The following is a 16294-nucleotide window of genomic DNA, read 5'->3' as shown; positions in this document are numbered from 1 at the left end:
ACCTGGAACCCTCCCAAATATGAAACATGAATTTTAGTAAAATAGAGGAGTGCCAGGTTTTATTCAGCGCAGTTATCCAGCTAATGCACTGATCCTGCTTCATGAAATACCGCCAGGTGTACACTATTGCTGGATAGATCAGGAAAATGCACAACCCAATGCATTTCTCCCACTGAACAAAAAATAGTTTAAAAAAAACAGAATACACAAATTATAATGGAAGTCAAAAAGTGAAAATGTAGAATGGTGTAGTCAGGTGGAACAATGTTGATCTGAACAAACTTAATCTATAAACAGTCAAGCAACATATCAAAATTAAGCAAAAATTAAACCCATTGGGACTTTTAATCATTTCTCTCCACAATGCAGCTTGAGGGTAAAAATAACAGAAGTACAAAAAGTGAGGAAAGCAAAACCAAGCCAAAGCCTGTGTTGTAAGGCCACATCATATCACAGGCAAACTCTATGGTAAACACAAACACTCTGACTATCTTTTGCCTCTGAGGTTGGCATTATAAAAAAGTGTACCTCCACGTAAACAAGATACTGCCATTAACTCACACGTTTATTACATGTATTATTATACAGTAGGTGCCTCGGAGAAAGCATGCATACCGTTTAAAAAAAACGTACGAACGCTGAGAGGATCCATGCAATGCCCTGTGGCAGAGAACAGAGGAACGAATGCATATAGTCTTTCATTTATGCCGCGGAACTGGAGAACTGAACTGACGTTTGTGCCTAGTGTAGCCTGAAGGCACATAAGCCACACTCAGTGCAAGCGTTTAGTTTTAACACACAGGTGTGAACAGTCTGAACCATGCAATAATTCTAAAAAATAATAGCAACCTGAACACATTCCTGTTACCCTGTGTAGCCAGAAGACACCCTGTTAAGGCCAGTTTATAGAGGGACAGAGCGTCACTGCCACTGACAACATGCAATGGATGCCGCTGGTCGCAGCCACATTTGGTTTATACTGCGGGCGACTCGAGTGCATTTACACTCTTTGCTAAGGAGAACTACCACAGTCTATGTTGGGCAAATAGAACGTCCATGAACACTTTTTTTGTTCAGTGTCGCGATTTTTACTCGAGCGACACTCGCTGGATTATAAACTGGCCTTTAGAGTCGGACTGGCTCAGAATGCTACTCTGCGAGATGTGAAATTAACTTTTCATGCAGTTCTTGTGCGGGAATAGGTTTGGTACATGCCCTTCTTAAAAACAGGCTGAAAATAACAATCTGCCAGCATGTCATTAATCACTTTTTTTAGCCACACGGATTGGAAACATTCCTTCCATAGTGCAAGCTTCTTCTAAGGCTTAAATACGTCATATCTTATATCCACAGGCGCTTCACAGTATTTTCCGACAACAGATATCGTTTTAACCATATAGTTACGGAGGGTATTATTGTTTTTGTTGGCTTGGGCATGAAATTTAAATATAATAAATTAATATCTAAAAAAATATATCAAAACATGGCTATGAGACAAACTGAACAAACTAATTTTATGGACAAACAGTCAGTATGCATGAGTTGTATCTTCAGCCAAAAGCCACTAATGGACATGAAGCTGTTGTACAAGGTCTGTACAGTGTCTGTACAGTCTCAGCCGATCAGAAACTAAAACATTTCAGTCACATTTAAGTGAGCCAAGCCGCTCCCTCCAGCAAAAAGTGGAGCTCCCCACTCAACCTCTCAGCTCAGGCATAAAACCATACACGGTCATTTCCCAGCAAATATTTCAACTCACTTGCCTTTATCTCCTTCCAAATTAAACTTGCATAAACACATTGTATACAGTAAATGTCTGTAGCCCTTATGTTAGGGGAATCTTAGAGACTACGGTCCAATGGAATACAGCTGCAAACACAATGGCTAGTAATATTTGTTTGACATAAGGGAGGGTTCATGCTTCTAAACAGTGTTCAATTCAAATTGTAAATACAGTATATCGTCTAAAACTGTAGTGGTCACTGCCAAACTTGTCATAGTAACAGAAAAGGCGCTGCTGGACGAGAGAGAGTCGCGCCTGGCTTGCAGCAGCGTGGTTGTGAGCGATTAAAATGGAGGTGCTGTCCAGAGAGAGGAGAAGAGCTGCGCTGTGTACAAGCAGGTCTGTGGACCGGGCCATCGCTTCCCACCTTTGCCGCGGTCGCAGACTTGCCACTGCCAAAATCAAAAACGAAGTCAATCTTGACAAATATTTTAGTCTTATTTACACTTAAATTCACATTTCTATTACTTTTATGCAAAATAAGACAAAAAGATAGGCAATGAGATGAGTTTCTCATTGCAAGAGTTGCCAACGGGGTACGAATTTTGCTTGTCAAGCAGAAAGGAACTTAAACAAGCTAACATTTTCTACTTGAGAAAAAAAAAAAAAAAAAGATTAAGTCTCGTTACAGGCAGACTTGTTTTAGCGGTGTGAACATCCCCACCCTGTCAAAAGCCTTCAAAACACGCCCAGGATGTCTGCAGTACACAGCGCAGCCCCACAGCCGGCTCGACAGCTCCCAACAGTCGGTTTCCTCAGCATTCAAATTCATCGCCATGGCAGCAGGGGAAACCATTTTCTTCTCTGTAAGAAATACTGCAGTGGGGTATTGGTCGGCCAGTGGCCTCGGTGGTCGGCACTTGTCCCTCCCGTTCTGAAAATGAGGACCGTGCGCCACTCTGTGGCCTTACCACGCAGACTACGGAGCCAGGCCTCTGCGAGGGGCCCTAGACCTGAAGACCTGCCACCAGCACACATACGGCCCGATTCCTGAGCAGAGCCTTGTAATCTCCTGAGGTACAGTGAAAGGAATCCAGCCTTCCCTTTAACCCTGGTGAGGCCGCTTCGCCGAGGGTGCACCATTTCCAGCCGAAGGCTGTTCCTGCATGGCTGAACCTAGCCCAGTGAGTTCAGCCGTTGATTTAATCGGCTGACTCTTTCATCGGATTATACGGCAGAGGAAGGCAGTGAGCCTTTCCACATTGATAAAACAGTCTTTGCGTCATTGTAACTATGTATCAAACTCCTGACTAACTCTACAGTCACCTGGCTAATAACCCTTTGTGCGCATTCGTGTCATGCCAAAACAGAATGATTCATACAACAGCCAACAAAGCCACCCAGGAAAAATGCTATGCCAGGGGAAGGATATTTACATGACACAAGTTTAGCGTGCTTGCTACTTGCCTTCCTTGATAGCACTACTCAGCACAGCAGGACACAGTGTATGCCCATCAAGTATAAATGACTATACAGAACCCTACTTTTTCCAGAAGCTTCTATTGTGCAAAATAAGATGACACATCCCCAGTGATCTACCCAGCATGCAGTTCAATGGGTAAGCTATAGACTGACATAAACCAACCCCACCAACACAAACTGAAGGTAGCAATAAAGAGACACCAAACATCAAAAGACAGCTTCAAGGAGAACCCTTGAAATGTGACAGCTCAACACAGATGTTGAGAGCATATCCCAAAACAACGATTACACGGATACAATTCACTCTCCACAATCAAAGCCGTTCCCAGTTTGGTCTTTAGCACTCCCCGGCTGGCTCCCCCTGCCACAGACACAACCCCTGTGGCGAAGCAGGACAGAACCGGGTGTGAGATATGCTTTGCGTACCCTGTACTCACTCGTATAGGCAAAGATGGAAAGACCTGGGGTCAGAAAGTAAGTACTGCCGTGTGTTTCTTCCACCTATGAATGGCAATTCGTTCCACCTCCTAGCTGAAGAATAGTGCCAACTAGCAAATCCACATCATTGGAACAAATTTGAGTGGTGACTTCTACTTTCTGAACCCGGATTTTCCACCTATGCTTATAGGTATACCCTGTCAGACCCCACCCACTTTCCCAGCATTTACAGTTTTTCTTATTGGAAAACCCACACAAATACATTGAAGCATAAAGAACGGTCAGACAAATTTAAAACCGTAATTAAAAACCTCAGTGTATGCTCAACAAACCAGTTCTACCACAGTAATCTCCGACAGGGTCCAAACTCAAACAGGGGACATCTGCCTAGTCAACAGTTTATACGCTGTGGCAGTACAAATACTTACACACAATCCAAGGCCCAGTGAAACTAAACTCTGGCCTGGTACACGGGAGTGCACATAACACAGTTTAAAACCATTTAGTGACATATGAAAATTAAGACCAAAAAAAGTTTTAAAAACAATACCAAAACCCTATTTTGTCAAAAAACTAAAATTAATTAAAAAGAAAGAGAAAATAAACCCCCCTATCTAAAAAGCTAAAATGGAGACTGTCGAGTCGTCCTCTGGCGGGTTGCGCGCTTGCGTGCCGGAATGTGCTGGAATGTGCGGGGAGCGAGCGTGCCGCGTTAGCGTGCTCCAGAGCCGGGCGGGAGAGCCAGCTCATGGGCTCTTGGTGATGTTCTCCGACTCCTTGTTGGCCCACAGCTCCTTGTGCTGCCGGCGGCCGAAGCCCTCGTCGTAGTTGCCTTTGCTCTTGAACAGCTGCTGGAAGTGCGGCTTGCAGTAGAACTCGCCCTGCAGGGCGGCAAAGGAGCCCAGGCTGGGGGAAGAGGCAGGAGAGGGTCAGAAACGAGGAAGCACTGGCGATTCATCTACACTAAGTGAGCACTTTTAGTTTCATTAATTAGACTTGTTACTTATTGTAAATGTGTGGTAACTAGCCGCCCAAAACAACGTCAATTTTTCCATCGTCTCGGCCACCTATTTCAGTTCCAATCCTGTCTGATTTTTCACTCCAGCCCTCTCGGTCAATTAAAAAGAATACAGAACTGCAGCATGCTCAAAGATGTCGGGTGCATTTGTTCATTAAGCCTAAGGCCTGATTCAAGTATAAGCAACCATTCCCCACTGTTAGACCGGTGTCTAGCACAAACTCAGAGGACTACCACTCAACATCTGATGAAGAGGAGAGAAGTCCCTACTTCTCTCCGTCCTGTCTCAATGTTTTCACCGATTATGCAGCCTCCATTGTGGCACTAGGTGCTGGCAGGGAAACACTTGCGTATGCATGAGGGAAACAATCCTAGCTACGCGAATGCTTGAATTGGTTATCATTCAGAAAAACGTTTGCATATATATTGCCAATATAGCCTACAGATAGTGCTGGAATCTTCCCTGTTCTAGTTTACAGTTCAATCATGGCCTCAGAAAAAATAATCCCAAGCCAGTGCTGGGTAGCAGAAAATCACTGGCTGAGTTAAAAAAAGAACAATGTGCTTGTTTACTGCTGCAATTTGTGTTTTTCACATTCTCAGTCGATCTCTTTTTGGTAGCTTCTGAAATATGATGTAGTTGTATATGCTTATGTATAATCAGGAGGGGGGACTAAGGTAGAGTTTGAAAAGATGTGTTTTGAGTCTGCGTCGAAATAGGGGGAGGGATTCTGCTGTCCTGACAGTGGTAGGCAAGCCATTCCACCACTGAGGAACCAGAGCGGAAAACAGGCGTGAACGTGCAGCTCGACCGCCAGGTGCACGTAGAGAGGGAACCATAAGGCGACCAGAGCTGGCAGACCGGAGTGGTCTAGCTGGGGAGTAGGGAGTGATCAAGGATTGTATGTAAGGTGGGGCAGTCCCCTTAGCAGCCTGAAATGCGAACACTAGGGCCTTGAATCAGATGTGTGCGGCAATAGGAAGCCAGTGGAGGCCAATGAGAAGCGGGGTGACATGAGCCGACCTGGGCTGACTGGTGATCAGGCGGGCTGCAGCATTCTGGACCAGCTGGAGGGGCTTGATGGCACAGGCTGGGAGACCAGCTTGGAGGGAGTTGCAGTAATCCAGGCGGGAAATGACGAGCGCCTGGACTAGGAGCTGAGTGGCTTTCTCCGTCAGGAGATGATGGATACGGCGTATATTATACAGAAAGAACCTGCAGGTTCTGGCAGTGGAGGATACTTGTGGAGCCAGGGTGAGGCAGTTATCAAGAGTCACCCCAAGATTCTTTGCCGTATGGGAGGAGGAAACTACAAAGTCCTCAACAGTCAGTGAGAGGTTGATTGACGGAGAGGACTTAGCAGGGATGTAGAGAAGCTCAGTTTTGGCAAGGTTGAGCTTCAGGTGGTGGGAAGTCATCCACGCAGAGATATCAGCCAAGCAGGCAGATATCGGTGTGGTGACTTGGGTGTCGGGGGGGAAGGAAATAAAGAGTTGGGTGTCATCAGCATAAGAGTGATAAGAAAAGCCATGGGAAGAGATAACAGAACCAAGAGACATGGTGTATAGTGAGAAGAGGAGAGGCCCAAGAACTGAGCCCTGTGGGACTCCAGTTTGTAGGGGGTGAGCGTCAGAGACTGAGCCCCTCCAAGTCACCTGGTAGGAGCGACCAGAGAGGTAGGAGGAAAACCAAGCGAGTGCAGACCCTGTGACACCCATCCCAGACAGCAATTAGTTGTTGAGGGCAGAGGGGTCAAGAGCAGGGGAGTGACTCCGGCCCGCTTCAGGGAAGAGGGCATGGTGCCGGGAGAGAGGGAGGTGTTGATTAGAGAGGAGAGAAAAGGTAGAATGTCATTGGATATAGATTGTAGAAGGGGAGAGGGGATGGGGTCAAGAGGACAGGTGGGTGGGCGGTGGGATGCAAGGAGTTTCAATGTGTCAGAGAGGGGAGAAAAGGAGGCTAGGGAGTTGGGGAAGGTAGGAGGGTCAGCGGGGGGAGAGGGTTGGGAGAAGGAATTGCAAATGGCGTCAACCTTCTTTTCAAAGAAGGAGACAAAGTCATCAGGTGTGAGTGATGAGGGGGGTGGGGGGCGAGGAGAAGGTTGAAAACAGTTTGCGGGGATTAGAGGCGCCCGCGTGAAAGAAGGAGGATTTAGCTAGAGAGACAGAGGAATGGAAAGATGATAAGAGGGCATGGAAGGAAGCTATATCACTGGAGAGACAGGACCTTTCCCTTTTTCCCTCCGCTGCCCGCTTTTTGGTTCGGACAGCTCGTAAAGAGTCAAAGGAAGATGAGAGGGAGGACATGAGAGTTGTAGCAGCAGCATCGGGAGACAGTTAAGAGAAAGACTCCGCAGATGGTAGGGAGGAGAGGATTGTAGATGAGAGGGTGGAGGAAGACAGGTGGCATAGGTTCCGCCGACAGGTGACAGTGGATGGTGGGAGAGATGGATGGGTGTTAGAGGAGAGTGGAAGAGAAAAAGAGATGAAGGAGTGGTGTTAGAGAGGTTGGTTGTTGTGCAGCTCCTTGTGAAGATGAGGTCAAGAAGGTTGTTTGCTTTGTGGGTGGGAGGGGAAAGAGTGAGGGTAAGGTCAAAAGAAAAAAAGGAGGGAGAGAAAGGTAGACTGGGTGGACTCTGAGTTGAGGTTGAAGTCACCCAGGAGGTTCAGGGGGGTGTCATTGGTAAATGGTAAATGGTTGGCATTTATATAGCACCTTTAATCAAAGCGCTGTACAATTGATGCTTCTCATTCACCCATTCATACACACACTCACACAACAACGGCAAGTGGCTGCCATGCAAGGCACCGACCAGCTCGTCAGGAGCATTTGGGGGTTAGGTGTCTTGCTCAGGGACACTTCGACACAGCCCGGGCGGGGGATCGAACCGGCAACCCTCCAACTGCCAGACGACTGCCTTACTGCCTTACTGCCTGAGCCATGTCGCCCTCATTGACTGGTGAGGAGCTAAGGAGGATGTCCATCTCATCCAAGAAGCTCCCCAGAGGACCCGGGGGGCGATAAACAACAATAAACAGTTTGCACGGCAAAGTAACAGAAACCGCATGAAATTCAAAAGAGAAGGCGAAGGATGAGGAGAAGACACTAGGATCTCCATGAGGATGAGATTAGGAGACCTGTGCCACCTCCTCTGCCAGAGGTTCTGGGTGTGTGGGGAAAAAGAGAAGGCGGAGGAAAGGGCAGCCAGGGTGGCTGTGGTCTCTGGTGAGAGCCACGTTTCGGTTAAAGCAAGAAAGTCAAGGTTGAGGTGGGAGGCATAGGCAGATATGAAGTCTGCTTTCTGTACGGCGGACTGGCAGTTCCAGAGGCCACCAGCCACACAGAGATCAATACCAGCGGATCTGGGAGGGAAGATGAGGTTTGAGATATTCTGCCCATGTTGGAGGGAGGCGAACCTCCTACCTGACTGGGACCTGGGGAGAGGAGAGAGGACAGGGATGGGAAGGAAACACATGGATGGAACTAGGGAGGACAAGAGGAATACTACGTAGTGAAATGAGGGCAGGCAGCGAAAACAAAAACACTCATCAGGCTCTCAGACAGCCTGGATGGACACCCGTAGATAGACACCCTCGACTTTGTACGCCTGCAACTTCGTATGCCGAGGCTGCCGCTACACAACTGCTTAAATAACACTGACGCTGAATACAGAAAATGCTACCAACCCACTGCAGAACACTGAGTTCAGGTGTGCCAGTAATTATACCCTAAGCAGGGTGCAAACTATTGGCTCCTCCTACAACAAAAGCTGTGGCCTGCCAGCCAGTAAAAACAATAGCCTAACTCAATAGCCTAGCTCACCTGAGAGAAACGAACACCTAACCCAGTTTCACTGTAATCTAAATAAACACCACTTGTATTAACTAACAAACAAATAAACAGCAGAACACTATAATGACAACTAAACTGAATTAGAAACAGCAAACAAACAAATGATACTCAACTAATCCAGGAGAAAGGAGAAAATGCTACCAACCCACTGCAGAACACTATTTAGCTTGATCTCTCCCAATTTTTTAGTCCTCTGCAAAATGCTGTTTTTAGCTATCCTGATTATTATTGGAAGGGTGAAGAGAATATTTAGACTGTAGACTTCATTGAACAGTCATTGTGTGAATAAATGAAATCTTTTTTTTTTTTTTTTTCTCCAATAATTTTTATAGGATTTAATCATCAGGCACTTTAATCATAAGCAATAGGTCAGTCAGTGTCAAATGTGCTGCATCTCACAAGATAATGTAGGCCTAGACACAGTCAGTTAAATCATGTCTTCAGCTAAATAACTTCCTTTTAGTAAAAGGATATGCAATGTGCAATTAGACAAACAGAAAGACAAGACAAAGACATCCACACATGAAATACTGTGATTTTGTACAGAGCCCTGAGTTTGTGTTACCTGAGTTTGGTGTTACAGTGTTTGCAGCAGAAGCAGGTTGTGTGGAAAATCAGTTTATCTGCTACCAGCCTCTCCATGGGGTACACCGTCTTCTGACAAGATGAACACACCTCCCTGTGCGTCTTAAAGCTGAAGGACTGAGCACACATGCACAAACGCAAGCACAGACACCGACACAAAGAGACAAACACAAACGCACCAGAGGTTGGCAACTTGGCATCACAAATACAAGTGAAAGAGAATGTTCAACAGCATTGAGATGGACAGCTGGATCTCTACTGAAGCTAGTTATTTAATCAGAGTCAATCCCTGCTAATTATAGAGATATAGTAGGGAAGGAGAGAACAGGAGAGATACTGGGCTCATTCCAATTGCTTATTTCTCCTCCTCGTTCTCTTTACCTTGCTCCTTTTTCTACTCCTAGCTGCACCCATTGGGAGAGGCTAGAAGAAGTGAAGACGGGGAAAGAGGGAATGGGATTGAGACAAATGGAATGTCCTCGTTCCTTCAAACGTCAAAGTCACGGCAGTTACAGACGTGGCAGATGGGGAGAGGTGGATACACAGGTTGATCATTTATACATTTTTTCACGCATTCTGAAAATACTTCCGCAAAGGACACACTCATGTTTCCTTGCTCAAAGGCAAGATTGGGATTAATGGGTTGGAATGTCCTTAAAGATGGTGGACCTAAATTGATTTCCGGACAGGAGCAAGGAAAATAATTGGAATAAGCCCGTAGAGAGAAGGAGAAAGAGTAATGGAGCAGGGAGAAAGGAGAGGGACGAGTGGTACAGAAGAGCACTTACCTTGGAGCGCTGCACAGGTTTGTCTTCTGGGCCAGTTCTGTTGTCCTGCAAAGAGGAAAGCGAACATTATACAAAAACTGTTATTACACATGCACACACACTTTCTACTCAACCCAACCCCCAGGGAACGGGTTTGTTTGCCTGCACTGGCATCTGGCACTGGGTGTCTTCCAGAGAACCAGCTGAAGAAAAAAAACCTCAGAGCTGAAAGTGCTGAGTGATTACAGCTCCTGGTGAGAGAGAGTTTCATAGAGGGACCAAAGGGACCACTGCTATACCAATGGCACCATCATAAGTACTGCTGTGTGGCACCAAACATTCAGCCTCCTGCAGCCCTGAGAGGGAGAGGGGGCTACACTGAGGGGAAGGGAGCTTTGCATACTCTGCAGGATTTGCCTCGCTGTGGCCCCGTGTTTACAATCAAGGAGAACTCCTCCTCCTCCTCAGTCCTCAACCCAGCCCACTTACCTGCATCTTTAGATTTTATACGGTTAACCTCCATTTTTCGATAGCGGTCACCATCGTGGAAAAGCAATTCCAAGGTTGACTGGTTTTTGAACCAGCCCGGTCAGCTTGTCGTTTCGCCTCACTGTGCTTATTTACCACTGCCATTGTCGTTTTACCCATCTACACGGAAATACTTTTCTTCCATGCATGGAGTTAAATGTGACCAATCAATGCCCTTGGCCTCCCTCCATCCAAAGTAGTACATTGACAGCGACTAGGAGAAAATACCCAATGAAGAAGCATTATGGTTTCCTGTAGATATGAGACACAATCGCACTGATGCACAATTCCTGCTACTCTGGCCTGTGCTGCAGTCACTGATTAAACGAGACTGGGCGAAAAATCAATATTCATCCGGCATTAAGAGAATGCAGCCTGAAAAAAATACAAACCCTCGGCCGGAAAAAAAGGGCTTGGCCTAATAACGGAAGCCTGCATAGAGCCACACTGAGAAGATGTTCAGGATGTTCTGGCAACCACCTAGCAACTAAAGGGGTTCTGCCAAATATACATACACACAGCGCATCAAAAAAGACAGGAAACCCTCAGAAACACCATTAATACTGCAGACTTTGAAGATTATGCAAAGAGACGCAAGTCCTATTATGCAAGACTGGCCTGGGTCTGAGGAACGTTGCAGAAGGGCTGACTTCCCTCTCTCTCGCACTCACTCTCTCAGCCCTATCTGCGCCCAGTGTCCGACATCTACCCTGGAGACCAGAGCCCGAAATGAACAATTGGAGAGTAGGTGAAGAGTTATTGTCGATGGGTAACAACAGCAATCCCATGGTAACCATTAGACCAGCAGGATATTTGAGTGGTAAAGTACAATATATTTGCATAAAAGACTGACGTGTGCCTTTATAACCCTCAAGAGGAAATAACTCTCATCAGTCTCTATTATCTAGCTATATTGGGCTTTACTACCCAAATATACAGCACGTCATTTACCATGGAATTGGCGTTATGATCATTACCATATAACAGACAGTTATTACCATGGACTTCCCCAAGGGCCAAAATGTACTCATAACACAACACCAATCGATCAGCGAAACCCAACCCAGGACACAATGTTTCTACAGCACAATAAGCCTGACGAATAAAGAACTGCATTGTGTGGGCATGTGAGTTTCTGAGTGTGTGTGTGTGTGTGTGTGTGTGTGTGTGTGTGTGTGACGCAGCATAACGTATGACACAGGGAAGCTCCTCTGCGGGGAGAAGCGGGTATCTGATGCACAGTTCCCGACAGGCGATTAACACAGGCAGTGGCCAAGGCAGGAAATGCCAGTGAGGTCACTATAATGGAGGCAAAGCTGAAGCAGGCCTGACTCATTCCTGGCAGGGCTTGATCCTCCGGGGAGCGCACAGTGCACTGAATAAAGCTAAGCGGCCATTGACTACACTGAAGAGGGCAGGAAAATCAGGAGGCGAAGGCACGAGCCAAGCAAAATGGTGACCCATTCCCTTTCCAGGAAGCGGCACACACCATGAGGCTCACAAGTAGACACGGTCATAGGGAAAGTGTGATACAGGTTAATAGTAATACAGACAAATATTTATCATCATCCTTGACAATCCTGTTCTGTGCTTCTTTTGTTCTTCCCTCATCCAGTTTCTTTATACCGCTGAATTAAAACCCCATATTATGCACCAATCAGGGAAACCTTCAAAAATGACAAATTTGTCCTTGCTCTCAGCATCAGGTTTGAAGTTGTAGGCCAACTGAATTAATTCAGTCTTCGTTTTGGAACATTCCAATGAGGGGTTACGATGATTCCTTCTCCGTATTCTGCTTTCCTGGCCCTGACCTCCTACCGAAAGGTGCATGCAGGCCACGAGAAAAGCATATTTCCAGCTCTTTTCATGTGTCTACAGGGATCAAATTAGTCCTACATCCTTTGGTTTGTCCAGTTCTGTTGTGAACTGCCTAGTCTTTGCCTCAAGCATTCTAGATTTTCTCCCCAAAAAGATGCCCCATCTTGACATTTCTTGTGGTGTTAGGGCCTAACTGGTTATTTTTGAGCTGAAATTCTCATGTACAGAACTTACATACACTGCAGTGGTGTTGACCATAATCTAGCTTTGTGCTATACGCAAACTCTCAGGAAATAAAGGTCAAGTGGAGGTGCATTTTTGTTAATGAACAGATATGCTAAATGGTACATCTCTACCTCAGTCTTGCACCGGAGTGCATTTTTGCCTCATAAATATGGTTCCCATAGCCAAGGGCTAAACTGGGCTGGAACAATCCGGAATGACATTGCGGTACTTTTTGTAAATAAATACATTCAAGTTGTACTTGAGATTTTTGAAATAATGACAATCGAGTCAGTTTCTCCTATGGTGTAATCTATCAATGCCTCTTCCCAGTTCACTCACTCAACCAATCAGTTAAAGGCAGCCTTGCAAAGGACTAATCATAACCCTCATTGAAACATTCCAAAACAAAACCCAAGTGTTCATAAGTGAATAAGTGTTCTGCCTCTCCTTGAATTTCTTTCCACTCTCAGACATTTCCATGCCAGGCAAGCTGGTGATCAAACGTTTTCCATTCAACGTTGATAGAGAGCTGTACAGCAAGGGGAAGGGATGACTATCCCCCCTGGAGCAATGCGGTTAACCCCTGCCTTGCCCAAGGGCCCAACAGCTGTGCGTCTCTTATCATGGCTACACTTGGGCTTGAACCACCAAAATTCTTGGTCCCAGTCATGTACCTTAGCCACTAGGCTACAGGCTGCCAAGCCTTTGTGAAGTGCTGGGCACGGCAGCATCTGTTCAGCAGGCTGGGAAAAGGCTGTGTAGCCAACCGAGAGCCTACAAAGCTGAAAAACGGTCTTCCACATGTCCGTCAAAAGGAAAGGAATATCTGTCTGTTGGAAGCTGAGGGTGGTGAGCTGAATCGTGCAGCAAAGCACCAGGCTGGTTTCATAGCCTGAGGCCACAGCTCTCGATGACTGGAAGTCAGCAGCCAGAAGTCAAGTGACACGCACACGTTACGACACTGAGGAGTAAAAATAAGTGCTGCCAAGTATGGTGGTACGGCAAAAAAAAGAATCTAAGACCAAAGACTGTTATTTAATAATGTAGCATCAAAACCAATCATTGGACGCATAAAAATCCAATAGCGTTGTAAAGCATTTTGTATCGTTCTTATCGTACGCCTAAGTTAAACCAAAAGTCTCATCTTTATAAAGAATTCCATGTCCTTGAAACTTCTAATCCATTTCATCGGCCTCCAAAAGATACTAATAAAAAGGAAGAGACAAAAGCTTTTGTTACAGCTACAGTGAAGGTCACACTTGTACGTTCACACCATTACTCTGCAAAAGTTTTGTCTTTTCAAGATGCCATGGAAGATTTGAACAGGAAGATTGTGAATGATTTTCCAACAGAAAAAGAGATGTGTGAATTCATTTCACTCGCTGAAAAAAACATTTCGTAATTCTTGTTTACAGCATCAGGCAATCTGTCACGGGTGCAACGGACAAACTTCAGCGGGTTCAAAATATGCTACAGTTTTCCATGCATAAGTATGCAATAAATAAATATCATGATCATTGAATAACATACTTTAATCAAAACTAGAAAGTAGTGGAGACAGTATTGAAAGTACAGCTCATCAGTGTTAATGAATTATACACGAACATAAGGTTTGACGACAACAGGCCATTCAGCCCAACTTGGCTCATCATTTTAAAAAATATTTTTATGAATATGAAAAAACAACAAACAATAAAAACAAGAGTCTATATTATTCGGGGACCACTCTATCGGAGCCGATTTACACAGAACATTATGTTGCGGTACCGCAAATGTATTGTCTTCTCCGTGTGCTTTGTGTGACACCTGGACCTCGGTGTCATTTCAGGGAAAGAGCTTATTAAAGCCAGCATAACATACTGCACAATTTCTGTATCACCCACAAGACTGGGAGAATATGGATCAGTGACTGATCATTATGTAAATAGGAATGCAGCTGTACAACATATTATTGTTCAAAAAAGAAAACTGGTTTACCCTGAATCCCACTCTCAGTTCAGAGTGCACAACCCATGGTGTCTGAGCTAGGTTCAGGCTACAAACGCTGCCAGGGTTCAGTCACTCAAGTCGCCAACACAAATGGCGTTAGGAACCTACGTAACGTTACAATCGTTCTCTCAACTACACCACAGAGAGGCACTTACAGAACAGGTGGACGTAAATAGTATGAACCCAGTATTTTCAAATCGACTAGTTTTCCATTTTCATCATCTTTGCTGTTGCTGATGTTGACAATATGACTGAGGTATGCATACACACACCACCACACCTGAATTCTGCATACAGGCATTGCTGTTGGAACTACAGCTTATGATTTTTTATTTAGGTAAGTTGGCCCAGTCTGTGTGGATGCTCGCGGATGAGGAGCCTACCGACACTGCCTTTGTTACGATACAATTAACAAGGATCGGGGACAGTCGGTTCAGTTGTCCTATCCAGAAACTCCATCAAGCAACACACAATGTGTCTAAGCATTCAATTTATGATCATTACTCTGAGATCCTGTCCTCGCATAGACTGCGGTTAGATGGCCAAAACTAAACAAACAGCAACTAGCGAAGGGAATAGAACGTCTAAGTTACAATTAGCTAGCTTGTGTGTCAAGACAAATCTAGCAGGCTACGTTAGCGGAATTTGTTTAACTTGCAAGATAGTAACACAGCACCGGTCCACAGCGATGGACACCGGGACAACGGTTATTTTGCAATCTATTTCTGCTTTATGCTCATAGCCGTTTATTGGGTAACGGTGTGTGCACTGTCATTGAAACGAAACTATTGCCATTGTTTACCTTTCAAAATGAGTAATGTTATTTAAAAATCGCAAAACGGGCTGATTCTCAACCAGCTAGAGATTAAATAGCTCGCCCAGATAGCAAGCTTACTAACGTCGCATCCCTTCATGTGGGTAGATGGAGTGTGCACGATTTTTAGACAAACGAGAAAGGAGAGACACTCACCATCTGCGTATTGTTGTCAGCTTGGTAGACAAAGATTAAAGGCGTCCACCAGTCTGTTCAATATGATTGCCGTGATCTTGAGTTGATGCTTTTACAATCGTTCCCCAGACTTTAAGTTAGTGGTTTCCAACCAGCACCAACATCAGTTTCCTTGTCAGCTTCAGTTTGCTGATCCTTTTGCCGAGTTCCGAGACTCTTCGGAGCTGTAAGGGTTGAAATATATTTTTCCCTTCGGCAGGATGTTGCACGCTATTGGTTCACATTATATACCCCCTCCGTTTTCCCCTCCCTATTTTTCTAATAAAGCATAGCTAATCCACTAACTTTAAGTAACATGGGGGCGTATTGTGTTTCTTTGTGCATCGAAAAAATATCCCGAGCGTTATACATTTTAAAAGAAATAAGTGCCAGAGATCTCGACATTTGCTTTAATCGCCTTAATTGGTTTAATTATTGCCATAATGGTTACACACGCATGAAATATGTTTGCTTCAAATTAATGTCTCAACGTGTCTTCAAATTTGAACTTGAATTCTTGGATTTTCGTTTCCACGGTCGCAATGTAATTTAAATGTAAACGCAATACGGAACCATCACACACACACACAAAAGGTAGAATTTTTTTAAATACACAGTTGCACAAACACAGGCCTTTATAATAATAATAATAATAATAATAATAATAATAATAATTATTATTATTATTATTATTATTATTATTATTATTATTATTATTATTATAAGGAAAAGAAAAAAGGTGCCTCTTTACAAAGTCTCCCCCCAACTGCAGAGGCGACCAGCTTTGTTCATTTTTGCCAGGTGAACCCAGCTGTACAGAATTGCCAATCAGTCAATTGGAGGAGGTAGCCACAGGAAACACAGGGAAACGTAACAATTT

At 44.9% G+C, this 16294-nt stretch overlaps 1 protein-coding gene across 1 annotated transcript; it reads right to left on the bottom strand.

Moving 5' to 3' along the window:
- Positions 1 to 315: 315 nt before the first annotated feature.
- On the bottom strand, positions 316 to 15619 carry LOC133114640 (LIM domain-containing protein 2-like). The gene is made up of 4 exons (XM_061224186.1): positions 15397 to 15619; positions 9888 to 9932; positions 9080 to 9216; positions 316 to 4549 (listed from the first exon to the last, which is right to left on the bottom strand). The coding sequence occupies exons 1-4, from the start codon at positions 15397 to 15399 to the stop codon at positions 4390 to 4392; spliced, it is 345 nt and encodes a 114-aa protein (XP_061080170.1). The 5' UTR covers positions 15400 to 15619; the 3' UTR covers positions 316 to 4389.
- Between the last annotated feature and the right edge of the window lie 675 nt (positions 15620 to 16294).

This window comes from Conger conger, chromosome 16 (assembly GCF_963514075.1).
Source record: "Conger conger chromosome 16, fConCon1.1, whole genome shotgun sequence".
NCBI lineage: Eukaryota > Metazoa > Chordata > Actinopteri > Anguilliformes > Congridae > Conger > Conger conger.
Note: the sequence above shows the minus strand (reverse complement) of the source record. Positions and strands in the feature narration are given on the sequence as shown.